This window comes from Denticeps clupeoides, chromosome 9, assembly GCF_900700375.1.
Source record: "Denticeps clupeoides chromosome 9, fDenClu1.1, whole genome shotgun sequence".
Lineage (NCBI taxonomy): Eukaryota > Metazoa > Chordata > Actinopteri > Clupeiformes > Denticipitidae > Denticeps > Denticeps clupeoides.
In genome coordinates, this window is record NC_041715.1 from 1,125,240 (window position 1) to 1,148,991 (window position 23,752).

Below are 23,752 nucleotides of genomic sequence, written 5' to 3' on the forward strand. Positions count from 1 at the left end.
AACACCTCTGGGAACTCCTTCAAGACTGTTGGAGAAGCATTTCAGGTGACGACCTCTTGAAGCTCATCGAGAGAATGCCAAGAGTGTGCAAAGCAGTAATCAGAGCAAAGAAACTAGAATATAAAACATGTTTTCACTTATTTCAGCTTTTTTCGTTAAGTACAGAACTCCACATGTGTTCATTCATAGTTTTGATGCCTTCAGTGAGAATCTACCAACGTAAATGGTCATGAAGATAAAGAAAACACCTTGAATGAGAAGGTGTCCAGACTTTTGTCCTGGACTGTAGATGTAAATACATATTGTGTTACAGCCCACGCCGGTTTAGATACACAAACACTTGACAACACGCCTTCGTTGCTGGAACAAGTGCGGTTTTATTCAAGAACAGACAGCTCGGCTTGAACTAACGCTGATCACAACAGTGAACTACAAATCATTTTGGCGCCGAGCACAACGGGTACGGAACCAAATCATCTACAGGGTCATTACAGAAAGAGAATAAAAATAAAAAATAATAATAAAAAAAAAAAAAGACCCTGGCACCTGTTTTCTGGTCACAGCCCCGCCCTTTTAGAGTATCCACATCATCCGATTTTTTTAGCTTTACTACAACAAACTTCAAAACTAAAAACCACAGAGTTCGTTCACATCCTCACTAGCAGGCGTGCAACAGAGACCAAAGCAAGAAAATCAAATCAAATAAAACGTTCTACGCTTCTTTTTTATTTTTACGTTTTTTAACTCGTACCGACACAGGCCTTTAAAAAAAAAAGCAGGCGGAGCCGCGGTGTTCGCCGTTTACATTCCAGTAAAATCGCCGGCCGGCAGAAACGGGGTGAGGTTAACAGTCCCAGTATTTAATAAAAGTGCTAACATATACAGATTTCAAGTTTATTTTTATGAAAATTACAAAAAAAAAAAAAAAACACCAAACAAAATGAACAAGGAACACTGGCAAAGAGAGAATCAGCTCATAACGCGACCCGTCATCGTCACCATCATCATCTTCTTCAGGTCACCAGAACAGGCGCTTCGTGGGTCCTGAAACCGAAGCCTCCCACACAACCAGAACCTGAAGGGCCCGAAGGGACAATTTTTATTGGTCTGTGACATTTTTTCATGTAGAGCGCGTGGCTCCGCTCGGAGAAACGAGTCCCGTTTCATGACGGGTCCCGCTGGGCTCTTCACAATCCATTCCTCTGGATCCACGCAAGGAAGTTCCGGACCGTACGATCCCCCCGTGGCCACGTTCACTTGGCTAACGACAAATACAAAAATAGCAAGAATTTCCTAGAAACTACGTAAGAACGACAGAACCGCCGCGATGCGACGCGGGAGCTCGAAACGACCAAGCGGGGCGTCAACCGGGACTTGTGGGTAAAGAGCAGCCGCCTTGAAAGATTAAAGCCACGCCCACCCGCCCGACAGCGATTCCACATTTAAGGTAAAGAAAGGAGAGGAGGCGAGATCCCGCCTCCCAGACGTATTCCGGCATAAATACGCGTAAATATACCTGGTTACAGAGGACCCGTTATTATTAATCCAATAATAAACGTTGATCCGCTCATCTGGATAGTATAAAGCACAAAGGAGAGTATGGAACGTTGCTATGGAAGTGGAGTTTGGTTGCCATGGCTTCCAGAAGGAGCTCTAGCTCTCGGATTGGTCCAGCTGCTTGGGGACGGTGACCAGGCAGAAGGCCGAGGTGCTCCTGGGGACGAAGTTCACCTTGTTCCTGTCGGGACCCAGAACCTGTGGCTGCTGCTGCTGCAGGTGGCAGGGCCTGCAACTGGGAGAGAGAGAGAGAGAGAGAGGGACGATGAAGCGGGAGACGGGAGCGGGGTGGGGGCGGAGTCAGGCGAGGAGGGGCGGGACTCACGGCGTTTCCTCGAAGGCCTTGACCCTCTCGCAGCCCTCGGGCGGCTCGCGCTTGAACATGTAGCTGTTGTTGGGCTTGGGGGACGAGGCGAACGTGAGGAGGGGTTCTGGGCGGAGGGGGAGAGAGGCGCTCAGCGTTTGTACCGGATCCCGCGGCCGCGCTACTCGAGACGACAGTACCTCGCTCTAGGCCGTCGCCCGGCGGGTCGTCGTGGAGACCAGGGCTGTCGGCGTCGTTGGCGATGGACAGGAAGGTGGGCGAGACGGACTGGGAGCGGCTGCTGCTGTTGCTGTGGTTACCGCCGCCGCTGGGGGTCTGTGTGTTGACGCTGCGCTGGAATAAGGGCGGGGGGGCACGGTGGCCATCTGGGACCTCCTGAGGCTGAGGGCCACCAAAGACACATCTTATCATCTCGCCCCGCCCCGTAGTAGAGAGACAGCTTCCGTACTGAAGGTTCTACGTGATGCACGTGACCCGGAACTATGAATAACTGTGACCTGTATGTAGTACTCGTCTTCTATATAAACTTATGACAAAACTTGCCACTAGCCTCACTTCTTAACACAAACTCCCACAATAAAACTCTGTAGAACTACAATATTATTCTACCAAGTACTTCAATATATAATGTATATAATGGGTGTCAAAACTGCAACGCTTTAATAAAATTCTGTCTACGCAAAACCAATATGTGCAAGTAAAATGACCAAGATGGTGTAAATTGGTGCGGTGAGATTAACATACGAGAGTTAATTCAATGATTTAGGTTTCATTTTAAGGAAATTCGCCCTCTTGCAGTTCTTGACAAGTCTATACAGATACTTTATTGTTCATCTTTCGTATGAAATATAAGAAGTACTGTCCTTGTGTGTAAACCGTATCGTGTACGGTTCCTTGTCTATATTTCGTGTTGTGTTGCTCTGGATAAACGCGTCTATATAAATGTATGAGCGGTAGCGGTACAGGGTTATGATGAAGTGAACGTGCCTGGACGTTTTATGGTCTTCGTATTTGCATTGTTCTGCATGTGGTAGGAAGGTCGTTTTAAGTTTACTTCGAATAAAAAAAATCCATATATGCAGGTTACGTAAAGTTATATTTTTCGAAAACGTCTTCTCCATCAAATTATTTGCGGCTCAGATGCTGAAGTGACTATCCTGACAGGAGAACTCACGATCAGGAGCTCCTCCCGCTCGGCCGGGTCCTGGATGATGATGCGCTCGATCTCCTGGTTCAGGCCCTCCACGCTGTTCCTGAAGCGGCACGCCGACCTGGCGATGGGAACCGAGACGAGGACGCTCCTGGGAACGGGAGCCTGACGGGACACGAAGGAACATGACGCGCTCGTCTTTTGGCATCGTGTTGGAGATGTTTATCTGAAATTACATTCTTCACACCAACACCAGTCGTGACAGTTCTCCTCCTCCCTCTCTCTCTCTCTCTCCCTCTCTCTCTCCACAGCACTGGGAGAGGCAGAACAATGCTGAGGCGTTCCACTGTCTCTCACACACACACACACACACACACACACACACACACACACACACACCTCCTCATGCTGTTGCTTCATTAGCATCAAAATGACCCAGAGATTTTCACCATTTCAACCACACAGCCTCACCCCGTCCCCTCTCGCTCTCTCTCTCTCTCTGTGACCAGTCATCAGCCATTTTCTTTTTCATGATCAGTACGATCTTCTAGTGATTACGTCCCCAAATGTCCGGTACTTGTGATGCGTGTCCAGTGTAGAGTCTGGTTGGGTTGGTTACAAGTTCGACTGGGCGTCTGGTCAGTTTTACAGGAGCCGAACTCAGCATTCCCGGTACAGAATGGCCGCCTCTAAAGGTTTAAAGGCTGCAGCTCTGTGCAGCTGGGCATCTGATCCGATCCCGACACAGAAATGCCACACACACACACACACACACACACACACACTCTCAACTCAACTCTCCTTCACATCACCGCTCATCTAACCCAATCAGGTCGTTCCTACATGAGGATCCGGTTTCGCTGGTTCACATCACCCCCAATCACAGCCTCCATTATACTCATTACTGCCACTAGAGGGAGCTCACACACACACACACACACGTTGATGCATATTAGTAGAACATAAGTAATAAAGGGCTGCGTATGAGATAGTGAGAGTGTGTCAGCCGTGAAGAGGGACTGTGTGTGTGTGTGTGTGTGTGTGTGTGTGTGTGTGTGTGTGTGTGTGAACCCCGTCCCTGAACAGTGAATAGACGCCCCACCTCCCGCTCCGCTGCCATCCCACAGCGGTCGGATGGTTATTTTTTTCCTCGACTCCCTCCCTCCCTCCCTCCCTCGCGCCTTTCAGCTTCTCTCCCCCTCCAGTCTTCAGTTCCTTTCATTTCAGGAAAGAATGTCGGCCACTTCATCAGCACCGAACACACACACACACACACACACACACACACACACACACACCTGCTCCTGTGTTTTACCACACAGAAGGTAGGTCTTAAGAAGTAAAATGTGTGTGTGTGTGTGTGTGTGTGTGTAAGGCCAGGGCACCACAGCTCAGTGGAGGAAGTGTGTGTTTTTCTTATGGTGTGTGTGGTGTAGGCGCACACACACACACACCACTGAAAACAGACCCTGACAGAACTGACAGATTATAAACACACACTCAACAGTTTAAATGACCCATTACTCTCTGACACACGCACACACACACACACACACACAGAACATAAACTCCACTCTGTAACAGGCCGTACTGTGGGGGGTTTCAGCTGCTTCCCATTAAACTTTAATGTGAGGCAGAACAGAGGAAAGTCCCCCCACACACACACACACACACAATTTTAATCAGAGTTACAGCTAAACAGAAGAGAGGCAGGTGGGAATTATTCCCAACAACCTTTGCACCAAAACGTTGTCCGGTTTTACACCGCACACCCAAACATCGTAAAAAGAAAAATACCCAGAATGCACCACCCGCATCCCAGCAACCCATTCCGCACGACTCCACACCCTAAAACTCATTCCTCCCGTGTGTGTGTGTGTGTGTGTGTGTGTGAATGAGGTAGAAAAGAAATCATATCATAAACAATCATTCTACTCACGCCTAGCAACCAGAACACACACACACACACACACACACACACACACACACACAGGCTAATCTGACATCCTACTGGCCCAGAAAGTACCTGACCGACTGTGTGTGTGTAAGTGTGTGTGTGTGTGTGTCAGTACACTAGACACAACGTCTGGTTACAACGGGTTTCAATACAGTTTAGAGACAGATGGTGCCAGAGCTTATACCAAACACACACACACGCTACACACTATACACACGAAACACACACACACACACAGTGGCTGGCACCTCTGGCACTGTAGAGTCCAGTCACACACTGACCACATGCTGGAATAATTCATCAAGAGAGTGAGCAGGAGTGTGTGTGTGTTGTAATTTATTCACTATTTCACCCCTCATGAAGAGAAGTCTTTCACACTCTCTCTCTCTCTCTCACACACACACACACACACACACACACACACCCCGGCACACAGCTGCACCTGGTCTGGCTGTTTAATGTTCAACTCACATCACAAACATACACACATGCAAAAAGTACTCAAACACACACACACACACACACACACAGTCAGTAGTGTTGGCCGAGCGGTTAAAGAAGTGGCCCCGTAATCAGAACCCCGAACAGCTAAGGTGCCACTGAGGTCCCCTTGATGAAGGTACCGTCCCCACACACTGCCCACCGGACGCCTGTCACCGAGGCAGAACTATACTTACTCTCAACTAAGTACGCATCCTGCGTTCTTTTATGTCGCTTATTTTTTTCACGCACTCAGAAATTCCTGCGTAACACCGGCGTGATTTTGTAGGGGCGGTGTTGTTTTACGATACAGGCATTCATTTATCTGGTCGGCTGCCTCAACGCTGACCCCTGGAGGTAAGGAGGACACACTCACAATGCAGCGCCCTCCATTACGGCTCCGCTCACCATGTCCAACAAGCCCTGTCGCGCACGTGTGTGTGTGTGTGTGTGGGGGGGGGGGATGTTCAACCAAGTAAAGTCCATCTAGAGAACATGTCCACACCCACTTCACCCTGTTCACTACGGTGGCAATTAAAATACTCTAATATAACGTTTAAACTGCGTAGAGTTCGCAGTGACGGTATTTCAAGTGCTTTTTTGCGAACTTTGCCGCGCTGGCTTTGATAGCAGCAGCTCAGAAGCTCGTCCCCGTCTTTTGGTTTTCCATGTTCATCTGGTTGGTGTCTGAAATACTTCCAGATGGCGCTCTTGTTTTTTCTACATTCTCTAGCAAGCTTGGCGTGTCTCTCATGTAAACATCATGTCCTCCCTGGGGCAGTGGTGGCCTAGCGGTTAAGGAAGCGGCACCGTAATCAGAAGGTTCGAATCCCGATCCACCAAGATGCCACCGAGCAAAAGCACCGCCCCCACACACTGCTCCCCGGGCGCCTGTCATGGCTGCCCGCTGCTCACTCAGGGTGATGGTTAAATACAGAGGACAAATTTCACTGTGTGCACCGTGTGCAAATCTATACAAAATGTAAGCATCGATTGGCATTAATCCAGCCACTGTGTGTGTGTATGTGTGTGTGTGAGAGAGAGAGAACTGGTGCTCACCTGGGATTGGCCGACGGCGCTGTGGCTGCCATTAAAGGGGGACCTGCGCTCCTTGTCCCGATGGTGGTGGCTGTGTTTACTGCGCTGCAACTGCTGCCGTAACTTGGCGATCTGAGCAGGACGGACAGGAAGTGCCTCCATAAACTCAACATGAACCCATTCTACACCCATCCACATCCACCTCATACACGTGTGCCTTAAATAAAAATCTACAGGAAGCATATGTGTGTGTGTGTAGTGCGTGTGTAGTGTGTGCGTGCATGTAATGTGTGTGTAGTGCATGCGTGTAGTGTGTATAGTGTAGAGTGTAGTGCGTGCTGTATAGTGTAGTGCGTGTAGTGTATTGTGTAGTGTGTATAGTGCGTGCGTGTAGTGCGTATAGTGTAGTGTGTGTGTAATGTGTATAGTGTAGTGTGCGTGTAGTGTGTGTAGTGTAGTGTGCGTGTAGTGTGTGTAGTGTAGTGTGTAGTGCGTGCTGTATAGTGTAGTGTGTGTAGTGTAGAGTGTAGTGTGTATAGTGCGTGCGTGCATGTAGTGCGTATAGTGTAGTGTGCGTGTAGTGTGTATAGTGTAGTGCGTATAGTGTAGTGTGTGTGTAATGTGTATAGTGTAGTGTGCGTGTAGTGTGTGTAGTGTAGTGTGCGTGTAGTGTGTGTAGTGTATTGTGTAGTGCGTGCTGTATAGTGTAGTGCGTGTAGTGTATTGTGTAGTGTGTATAGTGCGTGCGTGCGTGTAGTGTGTATAGTGTAGAGTGTAGTGTGTATAGTGCGTGCGTGTAGTGCGTATAGTGTAGTGTGCGTGTAGTGCGTATAGTGTAGACTTTAGTGTGTATAGTGCATGCGTGTAGTGCGTATAGTGTAGTGTGTGTGTAATGTGTATAGTGTAGTGTGCGTGTAGTGTGTGTAGTGTAGTGTGTAGTGCGTGCTGTATAGTGTAGTGTGTGTAGAGTGTAGTGTGTATAGTGCGTGCGTGCATGTAGTGCGTATAGTGTAGTCTGCGTGTAGTGTGTATAGTGTAGTGCGTATAGTGTAGTGTGTGTGTAATGTGTATAGTGTAGTTTGCGTGTAGTGTGTGTAGAGTAGTGTGCGTGTAGTGTGTGTAGTGTATTGTGTAGTGCGTGCTGTATAGTGTAGTGCGTGTAGTGTATTGTGTAGTGTGTATAGTGCGTGCGTGCGTGTAGTGTGTATAGTGTAGAGTGTAGTGTGTATAGTGCGTGCGTGTAGTGCGTATAGTGTAGTGTGCGTGTAGTGCGTATAGTGTAGTGTGTGTGTAATGTGTATAGTGTAGTGTGCGTGTAGTGTGTGTAGACGGGGGGGGGGTTCCGTGTGGAACGTATTCCTGAGTAAATTGGGCGTGGCAGCCTCTGCCTGGTTAATGACACGTTAGCATAATCTCTCCTTCATTAACGCGCACAATGGCCGGCGGCCGCAGGACTCGGCCGGACACACAGTCACATTCCCAAGCCGGGCTGAAAGGCCGGGCGGGGGGGCAGGCGTGCGGGCCTGGGGGGGGGGCTTTGTCTGGGGGTAATTGTGACGGGGAGGGTCGTGTGGAGATATACGCTGCATGATAGAACTCGTCTTCCTGTCAGCGTTTAGGGCGGCAACATATTAAAAAAGAAATTTAAAAAATGAATAAAGATGACGTGACGCGTGAGTGTAGAACGTGTGTGTTTGTGCGGAAGTGTGCGGAAGTGTGTGTAAGTGTGAACGTGAGTCCTCTTCTCCCTCCTGCCGGTCCCACACTGACAGGAACAAAGGATGCTGGGAGGCGGACTAGGGCAGAGCGCGACCCTCACCTCCTTCAGCCGGTCCGCGCTGCCCCACGATGCCGAGCGTTTGTGGGAGCCCCGCCTCTTCCCTGCACACTCATCTGCCCAGGAGCTGGGGGTCTGGCAAGAGCAGGAAACGGAAAAACGTTAGAAATCACGGCGAATACGGTAACGACGTCGGGCATGAGAGGAACTCGTACGAAACCACAAACATACAAAGACTGTGTTCCAATAAAAAGGCCGGTAGTAGCCTAGTAGGTAACTAGGTAGTATAGAGAGCGGTAGTAGCCTAGTCAAAGTGAAGTGATTGTCACATGTGATACACAGCAGCACAGCACACGGTGCACACAGTGCACTAGTGGGTAACTAGGTGGTATAGAGGACAGTAGTAGCCTAGTAGGTAACTAGGTGGTATAGAGGGAGGTAGTAGCGTAGTGGGTAACTAGGTAGTATAGTGGGTGGTAGTAGCCTAGTGGGTATCTAGGTGGTATAGTGGGTGGTAGTAGCGTAGTGGGTAACTAGGTGGTATAGAGGGCGGTAGTAGCCTAGTAGGTAACTAGGTGGTATAGAGGGAGGTAGTAGCCTAGTAGGTAACTAGGTGGTATAGAGGGCAGTAGTAGCCTAGTGGGTAACTAGGTGGTATAGAGGGTGGTAGTAGCCTAGTGGGTAACTAGGTGGTATAGAGGGCGGTAGTAGTAGCCTAGTGGGTAACTAGGTGGTATAGAAGGTGGTAGTAGCCTAGTGGGTAACTAGGTGGTATAGAGGGCGGTAGTAGCCTAGTAAGTAACTAGGTGGTATAGAGGGCGGTAGTAGCCTAGTGGGTAACTAGGTGGTATAGAGGGCGGTAGTAGCCTAGTGGGTAACTAGGTGGTATAGAGGACGGAAGTAGCCTAGTGGGTAACTAGGTGGTATAGAGGGCGGTAGTAGCCTAGTGGGTAACTAGGTGGTATAGAGGGTAGTAGTAGCCTAGTGGGTAACTAGGTGGTATAGAAGGTGGTAGTAGCCTAGTGGGTAACTAGGTGGTATAGAGGGCGGTAGTAGCCTAGTAAGTAACTAGGTGGTATAGAGGGCGGTAGTAGCCTAGTAAGTAACTAGGTGGTATAAAGGGCGGTAGTAGCCTAGTGGGTAACTAGGTGGTATAGAGGGCGGTAGTAGCCTAGTAGCCTCTATACTAACTAGGTAGTAGAGAGGGGTCTTCACCAGAAGACCCAGGTTCAAACCCCACTTACTACCATTGTGTCCCTGAGCAAGACACTTAACCCTGAGTGTCTCCAGGGGGGGACTGTCCCTGTAACTACTGATTGTAAGTTGCTCTGGATAAGGGCGTCTGGTAAATGCTGTAAATGTAAATATTTTTATTGTGACGAACAATAATTAAGACTGAAAGCGGTCAGAAACGAGCACTTTGTCCAGCAAGATTTTGATTTTGATTTGATCTTTGGCCCAGTTCAGTGCTCCATGTCAGGGTTATGAAGAAGCCTGAGGTCCAGGGTTTGACCGGGGCCATTTAAAACGCTCCAGCTGCATGTTCTCATGCGAACCAACGCACCAACACTTTATGAAGTGTTTATGAAGCTTCATCTGGGTTCTCTCTCTCTCTCTCTCCCCAGTCATGAGTGGGGGCAGGTCAGGGCTTTGTGTTCCTAACCCACCGTGCGCTTGGACGGCAGCGAGTCTCTGTCCTCGCCCAGCCCCCCATCCCTCCGTTCGAACCCCGGACAAAGTGTGGGGAGGGGGTCCTCCGGACCAAAACAGGTGGGTATGAAGGAATGAAGCGGAAAAAGGGACCACAGACAGATTCAAGTGGCCGATGGGCCATCAAGCAGCTGATGTGTACCCACCTGCTACCATCGCTGAGACATTTACATTTACAGCATTTACCAGACGGCCTTATCCAGAGTGACTTACAATCAGTAGTAACAAGGAGAGTCCCCCACTGGAGACACTCAGGGTTAAGTGTCCTGCTCAGGGACATGATGGTAGTAAGTGGGGTTTGAACCTGGGTCTTCTGGTTCATAGGCGAGTGTGTTACCCACTAGGCTACTATCATGTACAGTGGTTGGTTCAAAGCCTCATTTGCTGCCAAATGCATTTAACGCGCGCGATAAGAGCAGAGCACTTCCCACCAGGTCCACCAGAGCACTTCTCGAGGAACCCTGTTGCACCGATGAACGGAAAAACGTGCGATTACTGCACTGAGCTGCCTGGGAACCCAACAAACTGGAAAATTCCACTTCGCTCGCCACCCCACGCAGACACAGAGCACCAGCGCCCTACTGTAAAAACAGTCCCGTCCAGCGTGCGGAGAACACGATGTCCACATCCTCCTTCACAAAAGGTGCCGGGTGAACGGTAAAATATGACCAGCGCTCCATTTGGGTCGCTTCAGAGTTCCATTAATGGCGCGTTATTAACCACCCTCACCAGTCATTTCACAATACAGTTTTAGAACCTGGAGTTTGTGGTCGCGTTCAGGTCTAATACCAGCGCAATTATCGCACACGTGCAATTTCCACTCTGCTTCAATAACGCATATTAATCAGCGACTGTGCATGTTAAAGTGTAAAAAGCACCTGTGGGCAGAACAGCACCTCCAGCTGTGTGGAGTGCAGGACGGGTCCCTGTGCAGAAGGTCATTTAATGTACAGCTAGCAACGGACTCTTTTCTCCCGTTCATTTCTGACATGCTTAAACCGGCCGTCGTGGTTTCGCTTGTGCGTCACGCGTTAACAAGTAACGACAACTACATTTATTTCTTAAAATGCCTATAATCACATACAGTATGTCTCAACGGGCTTTGACAGGCCCTACAGTTGGATCCCCACTCTTGACCCTTCCGCACACAAGGAAAACTCCACACAAAAAACCTCTAGTAGAGAGAAAATGGTGGGAGGAAATGTTGGGAAGGAGTGATAGAGAGAGGTTAGAATGAACCTGTCCAGGGTAGAATGAACCTGCAGGTGGAGTCAGTGCAGGGTTGGTGATGATTTGTCCAATAAAAGTCCTACAGTTGTAGGGTTGGAGAAGTCCAGAGTGTAGTCCAGGGCATCTGTCCACGTTTGGAGGTGCTGGACAGTGCAGTGTAGGTTTTAGTCCAGTGTCATGGTCTACATTACGTGTCCATTATGATGCTACTGGTCCATTTGAAGATCCCTGAAGCTGTAGTTGTTACGGTGGTGGTGGCTGTGGTGACCCTCTGGTTCGTTTCATGCCGAGTCCTCGTTTAGCAGTTGTCAGGAACCAGGATTTATCTGCTGGTCTCTTCACTAATACAATAATTACGGTACGTTGGGTAAAATTATGGTACAAATACGGTAATTACGGTACTGTTCAGTGGAGCAGGTACGTTGTACGGTAACGGGCGGGATGCGAGGAGGTGCGTGCATGGCCCGGCTCGTTGCGAGGTCCAGGAATCCGGTCCCTCTCGGGCGCGGGCCCCGGCGCCGTAACAGCTCGCCTCTGTGATTTTCTTTTTCGCTTTTACGAGGCTGGAAAGCGGCGCGGGGATTAACCGTGCAAACACGCCCAATCAAAGGGCCCATTCTGCACACACACAACCGCTGGGCAGCTGCAGGCGCGAACCCGAGGACACGCACGCAACGACCGACTTTTCCCACACACACACACTCTTCTGATTGATGCACATAAACAAACCTTCTCATGTACCCCGAGCAGCCCGATTCGTTACGGTGCATTGAAATGACTCGTATGGCAATAGTAGAACATCTGGAACACGTCGACATCAATTGTTTTAAAATGTCACAGGCGCAAAGCACTATGGGAGCGCCGTCTATGGCGTATCGTGACTTTAAACAGAAAAAAAAACGACGTACAGCAAACCCGTGAGGAAGACGGAGCGAACGGCGGGTCCATTTTCTGGCGTTTCCTGTTTTCCGAGGTGATGAAAGGTATTGAATCGCCAACTGAACACGCAGGGGCCAGCGGTGGCCTAGCGGGGAAGTGGCCCCGTAATCAGAAGGTTGCCGGTTCGAATCCCGATCCGCCAAGGTGCCGCTGAGGTGCCACTGAGAAAGCACCGTCCCCGCACACTGCTCCCCGGATGCCTGTCATGGCCGTCCACTGCTCACATGGTGCGTAACTGGTAAATCAGCACCTCATCCTGAATCACATTTACATTTACGGCATTTGGCAGACGCCCTTATCCAGAGCGACTTACAACGTGCTTTCAACGTGCTTTCAAGTGAATCAGTGCTAACCGGTGAATATTGTTCTCCGTGCTAAAGTTGTAATATAAATAAAGTTGTAATATTGAGCAGCAGCGCAAGTGGCGTTTTATCCATCAGCGCTGAAAAAACAAAGATCAATAATGCTAACGCTAGGCAGGGGAACAGTAGGGCGGGGCCGCGGTGGCCTAGCGAGTGAGGAAGCGCCCCCCGTAATCAGGGTTCGAATCACGACCCGCCAGGGTTCCACCGAGGTCCCCTTGATGAAGGTACCGTCCCCACACACCGAGGGCGCCCGTCATGGTTTCCACTGCTCACCAAGGGTTTTGACCGCGTGCAACAATGACAATCACATCACTTTAAGCAACCGTAGAGCTGAACGAACTGAGCAACAGAAATGCTCACGTTGTGCACCAGAGTGTAAAAACGGAACCCAAGCGTTTTGAACGCACAACTAGTGAATGGAAGGTGCTCTGGTAAAACAAATCAGCGTGCTAACAAATTAGCATTTAGCTCGACTGTGCCTTGTCTGCGGTGCATCATGGGTACTGCATGTCCAGCCGGGGCCGTCGAGCTTCTCCTGGAGGCGAGACCGAGCCGAGTGGAGCAGCAGGGAGGAACTGAAAGTTCTGTCCGACGTTCCTCCTGACCTCATCGGCCCTTCCTGAATGTTAGGAAACGCGGCTAAATAAAGAATAAAAAAAATCAAAGGGCCGCTTTCTCTTCCTTAGCAGGCTGAGCCCAACGTGCTCAGGACACATGGGACAAAACCACTGCAAAGTATAATGAGACTTGTTAAAACGATGCACAATGGGACCGTCCACCGGACGAGAGTGGGGTTTGTTATGACTTCCATGCTGTGGTCTGGATTTTTTCCCCATGCACAGTCAGCAGTGCACATTCTTGTCTTTGCAGGGAAGAGGTGATTGTGTGTGTGTGTGTGTGTGTGTGTTTACAATGGATCACCTTGAGGCCTGGGCCTTCACACGCACACCAGATTTTTCACAGTCACTGCCGTGCGCACACACACACACCATACACCTAAATTCACAGCCTCTGCTGTCAGCTTGCAGCAAACACCGTTCTTCAGGGCGAGGGTGGAACTGCCTGAGGTTACAGTTGATCCTCCACGCAGCATCAAGGTCCCTCGGACCAGCTCTGGCCCACGTGGAAAAGTTCATCATCCAGAATTCAAATCACACACGGGCACAAAATGGCAGTCTGGACCAGGGATCAACAACCCTGGTCCAGGAAAACTGTGGTCCTTCACCGCTTAGATCTTTCCATGTTGCACTATACCTCATTTTGCTCAAGAACAGAAGTTCAATCAGGTGCGAAAAATGAGGGTAAGAAACTAAAATGAGCAGATCAAGTTCCCTCCAGGATTTAAGCAGAACAAGATCCCTCCAGGATTTAACGTTAATACGACATCTTCCAGCCTGTCTGTGGTCGGTGTGAAGAGTGTTTTGGTTGTTCTGCTTCACCGTTCAGAGAGTGGCAGCTCAGACGGTCGGATCTGGAATTTGTCCCCTTATGATGTCATAAAGGGGAAAGGTTACCTCCAGTTTCTCATGCTTTTCCGCACAGAGAATTTCCCGCCCCGCCCCTAAAACATTATCACCACCGACCGTCATGGCTTCCAAAAGTGTGAAGCATTGCAGTTGCAATGAGGTCATTTCCATGAATGCCCCTCAACTTCTATAGGCCGTTCTCCTCTTCGTCCCGCCCCTGTCCTGCTCATTAGCATTTAAAGCTACAGACGGTGAAACGGTGCATCCTGGGAAATCTCATTGTGGGTCTGGATCAACGTGGCTGTAACTCTGCACCGAGGCTGAAGTCACTTCAGATACAGAATTAGGGGACCAATATGACCAATAATATAAAAGCAAAAAAAAAAAAAAAAGGGGACGTTTAAACCACGAAGCCCGCAGCGGGTCTCCTCTTTGACCCCGGTGGCGTTTTGCTTGTGACTGCCCGCTCTTGTGTGGGCGCTGGAGGCGGCGGCAGTTGAAGCCGCTTGCCAACGCACACACTTCCTCCCTCGCTCCCCGTGGGGACGCCAGCTGAGGAGGGCGGCGGGGGGACACAGCCAGGGCTGTGAGGGGGCAGGGTGGGAAGGACATCTGGGCACTGCGGCTGCCAGATTTGCGGTAGGTGAGCGCACACAGACGGTCTCTTGTGCAGAGGCTTTTCACGACTATATTGATAAATACGCTGGTGTGCGAAATGCACATCTAAACAACGATGGTTCTTTTAAACGTATTAAACCAACTATAAACTAGCAATAATTATTGTTCTCAAACCGCACCTTTTAAAATGTTAGCTATTGTGGTACAGAAATCCTTCCAGAGCCTGGTGAATAAGGCCAGTACGACACGAGCGAAGCCTGATCTCAGGCCTGTGAATGGGCTTTTAGTGGGGGAAGGTGGTAGAGGAAGTCTGATCTCAGATCAGCATGAATATGGAATGATGGCGGGGGGGGGGGGGGGTTAAAAGGCCGATCTTTTGAGTGTGTCCGCCGTGTAACGTATTCCATGTGCCGCTACAGCGTGCCAGATGCGCGAGTACGTGAGAAAACGGCGTTCCGTAACGCCGCCGCATGAATACATGATGTGTGTGTGTGTGTGTGGGTTGAAGTTACAGTACTGCTGAAGTGTGTGGACAGCAGATTAGCCTGGCAGACAAAGGGCCCTTTATGTCCGGGCCTTTGAAGCCCGGGTCAGCGCGACGGGACCCCGGCCCGCGGGAGGAAGCCGGCGAGAAAGCGGGTCGCGCTCGCGCATTTTGACATGGCAGGAGCGAGACGTCGCCTGTGGCAAAGCGCAACACCCGGCTCGTAAATACATCCTGGCCGCCAGGGCGCGGCCCGGCATACCTGGACTACAGCCTGGAGGACCGCGGGCTCCCCAAAGCCCCATCAGCACCGCGCCGCATCCTCTTACTCACACGCAGTCAACTCTTCGTGTGCAAACAAGCGAAAGATCAGCCAGGCATCTTGAGGCATCTTGAGGTTTGCCAGATACTAGATCTTGGTGCTGGGCTTGTAACACAAGTACAATTACGTATAAATACGCATTGGATTTTGAGCACAAACGCATTTTAATCTCATTCAAACTAGACAACTCTCGTTTACCGTTTGTGATAAGCGAGGCTATAAATGTCACTTAAAATACTAATAATGTCACTTAAAATACTATTTTTAGCTACGAATGCTAAAATGCTAATGCTAAAACCGCATTCTACCAATTTGACTGGACAGTCGTTGTTCAGTCCAACATTTTAATATTTCGCAGATCCGAATGTCCGGCGTAAGCTAATTTAGGGGATGAAGCTGGAGAAGAGGAACTGCTGTCATGGAGGAACAAGGAGCGCCAAATCCCCTCTTAACGGACGGCCTGGCTAGTACGAGCAGGTCGCCGGATGGCTTCCGAACGCAGATCCTGAAGCGCAAGGCGGTAATTACGCGCCTGGAGAGACGCTGGGTGGTCCGCACCACGTCCCGCTCCTCTCCTGGATCCCAGGCTTCCCCCGGTGTCCTGGTGGATTACGCGAGAGACCAGTAATTCCAGAAAACATCTCGCATTTCCGTACCGCCATCGGTGACCGAAACACACGCCTCGGCGCAGGCACGTCTCATCAGGTCTGCTCGTCCTCAAAACCATGATCTTCTGCTTGCATGGGACACTGTTTGGAAGCTCGACGGCCAGACACGGGGTGAAAGGCGAGGACGCAGAGGAGCCGAGAAACCACATGGTTCACACATGGAAGAGAGAGCTCGGGCCCAACGCGGCTTCCAATCATCCAGGAATTTCCTGGTAATCCTGGAATTTCATCAAAAAAAAAAAAAAAATTCCATTCTGGAATCCAAAGATTTTTGGATTTCATAACCTCCCACAAAATGTTATTTCTAGACAAACAGCAGGTTCGGTTGTGGATCACACCCCGAAGTAATTGCAGAGCTTTCCTGGCGTGAAATGAATTGTTGTCCTCGGACAGGACAGTTTTTCCAACTTCCTTGACTCTGGTCCTCTGTTTGGTCTCTAGGTGTGACTGGTCTCCATGGCGACGGGCTGACCCTTCAGACCTGGTTGTTTTGGCTCCGATACGCAAAGAGCGATGGTTTCTGCGAACGTGCCCAAATTCCACGTTCCCTGTGGAACAGGAGGGGAATTCGGGCGGCCGGGTGGAGGCTGCAGAGTGAAGAAACGTGGCCCACGGAAGAGGACCTGAACGTCCCCTCGTCTTTCAGTCGGGCAGACGGAGATGGATTCCTCCCTTCCTGCCTGATTTGTCCCCCGCCCCAGCAATGATCATCCCTTGCCATAAACACGGGCCGTTTTAAACAAACCGTGGAGCCTGCAGAGGACCAGGGACACGCCGAGGCGAGACATGGCCGTCCAGTCTGCAGCTTCAGCTGGTCTCTGCAGTACTGAGTGCTACATATAATACATATATGGGGCAGTGGTGGGCCAGTGGTGGTCTAGCGGTTAAGGAAGTGGCCCTGTAATCAGAAGGTTGCCGGTTCGAATCCCGATCCGCCAAGGTGCCACTGAGCAAAGCACCGTCCCCACACACTGCTCCCCGGGCGCCTGTCATGGTGCCCACTGCTCACTCAGGGTGATGGGATAAATGCAGAGGACGAATTTCGCTATGTGCACCGTGTGCTGTGCTGCTGTGTATCACATGTGACAATCACTTCACTTTACTAAAAAATTAAATAAAGCTCATCTAGCTTAATAAGCATGTATTTCTCATATTGATTCATGCACGCATAGTTCTCATACCCACATATTAGCTGTACAGAACTGTACAAAAAAACGAATTAAATGCTTTTCGTCTTCTGAGCAATCTGAAATAGTCGAGGAAGGGACGATTGAAATGATAAAACACACAAGTAATCCTGATTAAAGGGTGAAAGCGCTATTAAAGTTGATATGTAGAATTCTGGAAAATAATGTATGACCTCCTACAAGTAAAAGTGTACAGATGGAGAACAATATGATATTGCAGCTCAGAGTATTGCTCTCTGCACACATTACTACATTTTTTTTTACCCTTGCACAATTTTTTTACTTTTTTTTTTTTTTTTTAACTCACTTTACTCATTTGCACACCTTCACCCTACCTGTTACACATATTTTATGTAAAAAATATTGCATATTGGTCTTTTGTTCACTGTATACCTGCTATATTTGCAATACTGTGGTCAGCATTTCACTGCATATCGTACAGTGTATGACTGTGTACGTGACAAATAAAATTAGAATTTCATGTCACTGTTTCATGAAAATGTGGATATTCAGCAATAAACGCTTTAGGTAAATCAATATTTGATAATTGTTTGCCCCCCCCCCCCCCGGTTTGCACAGTACTGTGTGTGTGTGTGTGTCTGTGTGTAAAATCTCAGGTAAGGTCACCTGTGTAGCCTCGTCCCTCACGCAGGGCCCACAGCTGCTGTGGGCGGAGTCTCGGGGCCAGTGGCCGGACAGGTAGGGGCCGGTCAGGGCGTCTAGGGACGAGGTGCGGCGGATACTCCCGTTTCCGCTGGGCAGTGGCACCTTCACCCGCTCTGAGGGAGACGGAAACAGAGGTCAGGGCTGCTTCAGGAAATTCTGGAGCTTTCTGCATATAGCACGGGTGGTGATGATGCACTTATCCTTTAAGATCCAGCAGAAACCAGAGCCGCTGCTGATTGGTTATTTCAGTTGACATGCATGGTTGTGTTTACAATGTCTATATGTACGTGTGACCGGGCGAGAATGACAGTCAAGGTCACGCCGGACGGTGATTGGATGAAGGCTCTAATGGCGCTTGTTAAGGGATCGGACTGGGAACGATTGGCGACCCGCTCGCCTCGACCCGCCCTCTCTCCCTTACTCCTTATGTAAAAAAAATAAAAATAAAACCTTCATAATAAAAATACAGCAGACAAAGCAAACAATCACAGAAAAAGAAAGAGAGAGAGAGAGAGAGAGAGCAAAGGAAGGATGGGAGAAAGAAACTGGGAGTTCATTCATTCCACAAGGAGATTTGGGGGGTGGGGCGGGGAGGGACGTTCCCCGACAATTCACACACACAAGCACGCTTTCCAGGACAGCAAATCAGGAGGGGGTCATTACACACACACACACACACACACATATTTCACTTATAACCAGAAAACCCACACAAACATTCTCTAATGAGATATTATGTGAAAAAGTACAACAGTTGATACAGCTCATACACACACACACACACACACACACACAGGAGAGGTATTCCACTCCATCATCCTTCTGAATAAACGAGGGTGTGTGTTTTCGTTGTCTTATCTTCAAATCCATGAGCTGTTGTCTCTCATGGCAGTACCTGATCAAACCATCTTCGCCCCTTCTCTCAACACACACACACACACACACACACACACACAGCCAGATAAGCCGTTCAGCAAGGAGCTGCTTTCAACCCCTGCAGCCCCGTAACACACACCCTTCTTCCCGCTGATCACATGACCCGGGACACACAGGACACGCACGGGCCGCACAACATCAACTCCGGTCGGGAGATTTTATTAACACGGCTTACTTCTATACAGGACTGGCTCCGCTCAGAAAAGCATTAATATCGGCCATAACTTGCCATCCTTCATGAAATTACTTGCAGCTGTTTGTTGGGGCACATCTCACGTTACGGGCTCCTTTCTGGTAGTCCTCCTTTCATGAAGGTGGGTCTGGGAAATTAACTTGTGCACAGAGAAAAGCAAAAGGCGGAAATGTAGAACAGATTTAATCTATCTGGGAAAGACCTTGAACCCAACTGTTCCGTAATTCTGAACGCACATTAATGCCTGGACATGTCCGGACAGGGACCAGTTCTCAGCTGGGCTGAGACAACGTTACGCTTGTGCTGATCTGGGAACAGTTCCAATTGGGAAATATGACTTTTTTTTTAATCGCAACAGGAACAGTGCAGCTGACCTCAGACCAGTGCGCCTGAACCTGAGCCTGAAATCCACAAATAATCCCACCAAGAGCTTGGGATCCACACAGCTCCTCGCGGCCATCATTCCTCAACTGATCTGGGATCAGCGATTCCCATGACGGGCTTCAGTTCTCACCGCTTTTCCACCACGGTAGGGTTCAGTATTGGGCTGCCCTCCCGACCTTGAGCGTGTGGTCATTTCCTCTGTGGTCATCTGTGGTCGGCCCCTTCCTCTCTCACACGCTCGCTTGGCACCGGGCGTGTCTCGCTGCTTCTCTAGACAAGGCTGCCAGATTGTATCTGGAGGAAGGTGGCTGCCTGAAATCCCCTTACAACCAAAGAACTGGCAACCAGTAACCAGTCACCCCAGTCCTTCGCCTTCAATAACCCGACTGAACTGGTGGAACAGTCGATTACCAACCGGCTCTGCTGGTAAAAACCCCAAACCACCTCGTCACTTTATGCTCTTATCAAGTCTAAAAATGGCGCAATGTTCCACCCTGGTCGTGGAGAGCAACGTGGCCTCAGGATTTTGACATTTTCAGGTTCAACTTCTGTAAACGTTGACATTTCTGGATGTTGGTCAGTCGTGAAAGCTCGACTGGTGGCCAAGTTCTATTCTCAAGCAAATCTACAGTACTCACAAACAACACAGATAAACTATATTTGAAGAGTGTACTGCATATGCTGACATTTTGATGGACTGTATAAAAATGCAGAATTCAGAGCTGAGTGAGAAATTCAGTGAGTAAGAGACCACTTGATATCGAACTCAGCATTAGTACAGAACAGTCACATTATCCATCATTTGGAACCAACTAGCGATGGAGTTACCAACTAGCGATGGAGTTACCAACTAGCGATAATATTACCAAATATAGATCATGTTAACAACTAGCGATGGCGTTACCAAATATTGATGGAGTTAACAACTAGCGATGGAGTTAACAACTAGCGATAATGTTACCAAATATTGATGTGCCAACAACTAGTGATGGTGTTAACAACTAGCGATAATGTTACCAAATATTGATCATGTTAACAACTAGCGATGGAGTTAACAACTAGCGATAATGTTACCAAATATTGATGTGCCAACAACTAGTGATGGTGTTAACAACTAGCGATAATGTTACCAAATATTGATCATGTTAACAACTAGCGATGGCGTTAACAACTAGCGATGGAGTTAACAACTAGCGATAATGTTACCAAATATTTATGGTGTCAACAACTAGCGATAATGTTACCAAATATTGATCATGTTAACAACTAGTGATGGCGTTAACAATTAGCGATAATGTTACCAAATATTGATGGTGCCAACAACTAGTGATGGTGTTAACAACTAGCGATGACGTTACCAAATATTGATGGTGCCAACAACTAGTGATGGTGTTAACAACTAGCGATGATGTTACCAAATATTGATGGTGCCAACAACTAGTGATGGTGTTAACAACTAGTGATGGTGTTAACAACTAGCGATGACGTTACCAAATATTGATGGTGCCAACAACTAGCGATGGTGTTACCAAATATTGATCATGTTAACAACTAGCGATGACGTTACCAAATATTGATGGAGTTAATATCTAGTAATTGAGTTAACAACTCGCAATGGAGTTAACAACTCGCAATGGAGTTAACAACTCGCGATGGAGTTAACAACTCGCGATGGAGTTAACAACTCGCAATGGAGTTAACAACTAGCGATAATGTTACCAAATATTGATCATGTTAACAACTAGCGATGGCGTTAACAACTAGCGATGGAGTTAACAACTAGCGATAATGTTACCAAATATTTATGGTGTCAACAACTAGCGATAATGTTACCAAATATTGATCATGTTAACAACTAGTGATGGCGTTAACAATTAGCGATAATGTTACCAAATATTGATGGGGCCAACAACTAGTGATGGTGTTAACAACTAGCGATGACGTTACCAAATATTGATGGTGCCAACAACTAGTGATGGTGTTAACAACTAGCGATGACGTTACCAAATATTGATGGAGTTAACAACTAGCGATGGAGTTACCAAATATTGATGGTGCCAACAACTAGCGATGGTGTTACCAAATATTGATCATGTTAACAACTAGCGATGACGTTACCAAATATTGATGGTGCCAACAACTAGTGATGGTGTTAACAACTAGCGATGACGTTACCAAATATTGATGGAGTTAACAACTAGCGATGGAGTTACCAAATATTGATGGTGCCAACAACTAGCGATGGTGTTACCAAATATTGATCATGTTAACAACTAGCGATGACGTTACCAAATATTGATGGAGTTAATATCTAGTAATTGAGTTAACAACTTGCGATGGAGTTAACAACTAGCGATGGAGTTAACAACTCGCAATGGAGTTAACAACTCGCAATGGAGTTAACAACTAGCGATAATGTTACCAAATATTGATGGTGCTAACAACTAGTGATGGTGTTAAAAACTAGCGATAATGTTACCAAATATTGATCATGTTAACAACTAGTGATGGCGTTACCAAATATTGATGGTGTTAACAACTAGAGTTGCCATTACCACCAGTGTTTTAAGTCATTTTGCCAGGGAGTCAGATGTTTGGTTCTGGACCATCGGAACAAGCTTCACACTGAAATTGCAAATGTTTCCTCCAGTGGAGGACCAGCGATGACGCTCTAAAATCTTCCTCAATTATCTTGATGAACACTAGAGGAGTCATGTCTTACGACCAACCAGAACCAAGAACCTACTACAGAGATCCAGCTTGTGCCATTATGAAGTCTGAAATCTTCACCTGTTCTGTAAAAAAAACTGGAACTCCACTAATGTGTGGCGTGGGAATAAGTGGCGAGCTGAAGAACAGAAGGATCATGTTTCTTCTGAACTCCACCACCACCACCACCTAGCCTGTCCCATATTCACCATTGTTAAGAAGACGAGCTATAAACAGCAGGTAACAATGAGAGAAGACAGTTCATGGAAGATCCACCTGTCGTAGGCCTACTGACCTTTGACACTTATGGAAAGATAAATGGGGCCAGGGACCCATGATCATTAACGATGAGTTACAGAAGAGGAAGGAGGGTCCCGGACCCCCCACGGGCGGGCTGTGCCTTCATCTTGGTTCGGTTTAGAGAGAGGGTTACCTTTGCACACAGGCGAGCTGGGGCTCGACCTTTCGGGAGAGTGGCGCTCGTGTTCTGGGGAGCCGCGCTGCATTTGGGGGCCCCGCCGGGCCCTCGGGCCCCCCGACGAAGACGTGGACGAGGTATCTGAGAGCCAGCTCAGCTGTTGGTGGGGGGAGTAACAGGGCGGGACGCCGACCTGGAGCGAGTTCGTGTAAGGCGGTGCCACGGTGACAGGTGACGGGCCCTGCGCCCTCATGGCACCAGGCGCCAGCACGGCGGGGATGACAACGGGACTTCCTCTGGAGGAGGATGAGGAGGACGAGGAGGGCGAGGAGGAAGAGTGGGCGTGTAGCGGACAGGCAGAGGCGGAGAAGACGGTCCGAGTCGGGCTCCTGTTGCTGGGGGTCGGGCTGCTGGCTCCGCCGCCCGGCGCTGCTGCGGCTCTGGCCGGCAGGGGGTGCTGCGCCTGCGGCTTCAGCTGGAACGGGACCGTCGCTTTGATGGGCGCAAGGCGGCTGAACAAACTGACTCCGCCGCCGGTGCCCGGAGCCCCGGAGCCGCCGCTCGGGGGTGCGCTGGTCGCGTAGCCGGACGTCGGCGACGCGTTTCTGCGGACTCGCTGGGACATTATCGACCGACGCGAGAACCACGAGCGGGCAAATCAAAACGCACGGAACGGGGGGGAGAAAAGCGCGGATCCGAGTCGAGCCTCTTCTTCCCGGGGCCGTCGGGCCTCGCAGCCTCGTTACCTGCCGCCGCCGCCGCCGCACGACGCTCCGCTGGAAGTAAAGAGGAGCGGAGCGGAGTTTCAGCCACGCACCGTCCGCTCCGGCCAAGGCCCGCCCTCCCCCGCCGCTGATTGGCCGAGCGCGGCCGCAGGGCAACTTCTCATTGGCCACGACGCGGGACGCTTTAATTCCTTAAAGTTCTGACGGTCTGTCCTACTTTCGAGCGTCATTGTTAATAATAATAATAATAAAACCTAATAATAACAAATAATTGTTATATACAGCCGTTTTATTTCCAACCAATATATTTTATACTCTACCCTAACCTTTTCCGCGGTTTTATTTAACCCGCGGCCGGAGCTCGATGGACAGACTGCGGGCTCGTTTTAAAACGCGACGTTTTATTTTTACGTGTCGAGAACAGAGCGGAACGTTCCGGGCCGCCGAG

The 23,752-nt window shown here is 49.1% G+C and overlaps 1 protein-coding gene across 2 annotated transcripts; it reads right to left on the reverse strand.

The window, feature by feature from the left end:
- Window positions 1–357: 357 nt before the first annotated feature.
- fam117bb (family with sequence similarity 117 member Bb) lies at window positions 358–23,398 on the reverse strand. Of its 2 annotated transcripts, XM_028992336.1 has the most exons (8): window positions 22,595–23,398; window positions 17,901–18,052; window positions 8,327–8,419; window positions 6,529–6,639; window positions 3,057–3,197; window positions 2,062–2,263; window positions 1,883–1,988; window positions 358–1,792 (listed from the first exon to the last, which is right to left on the reverse strand). In XM_028992336.1, exons 1-8 carry the CDS (start codon window positions 23,202–23,204, stop codon window positions 1,654–1,656), a joined length of 1,554 nt encoding a protein of 517 aa, XP_028848169.1. In that variant the 5' UTR covers window positions 23,205–23,398; the 3' UTR covers window positions 358–1,653. The 2 variants fall into 2 exon arrangements, with proteins under 2 accessions (XP_028848169.1, XP_028848168.1); XM_028992335.1 differs by having other exon boundaries at window positions 1,883–2,263.
- Window positions 23,399–23,752: the final 354 nt, after the last annotated feature.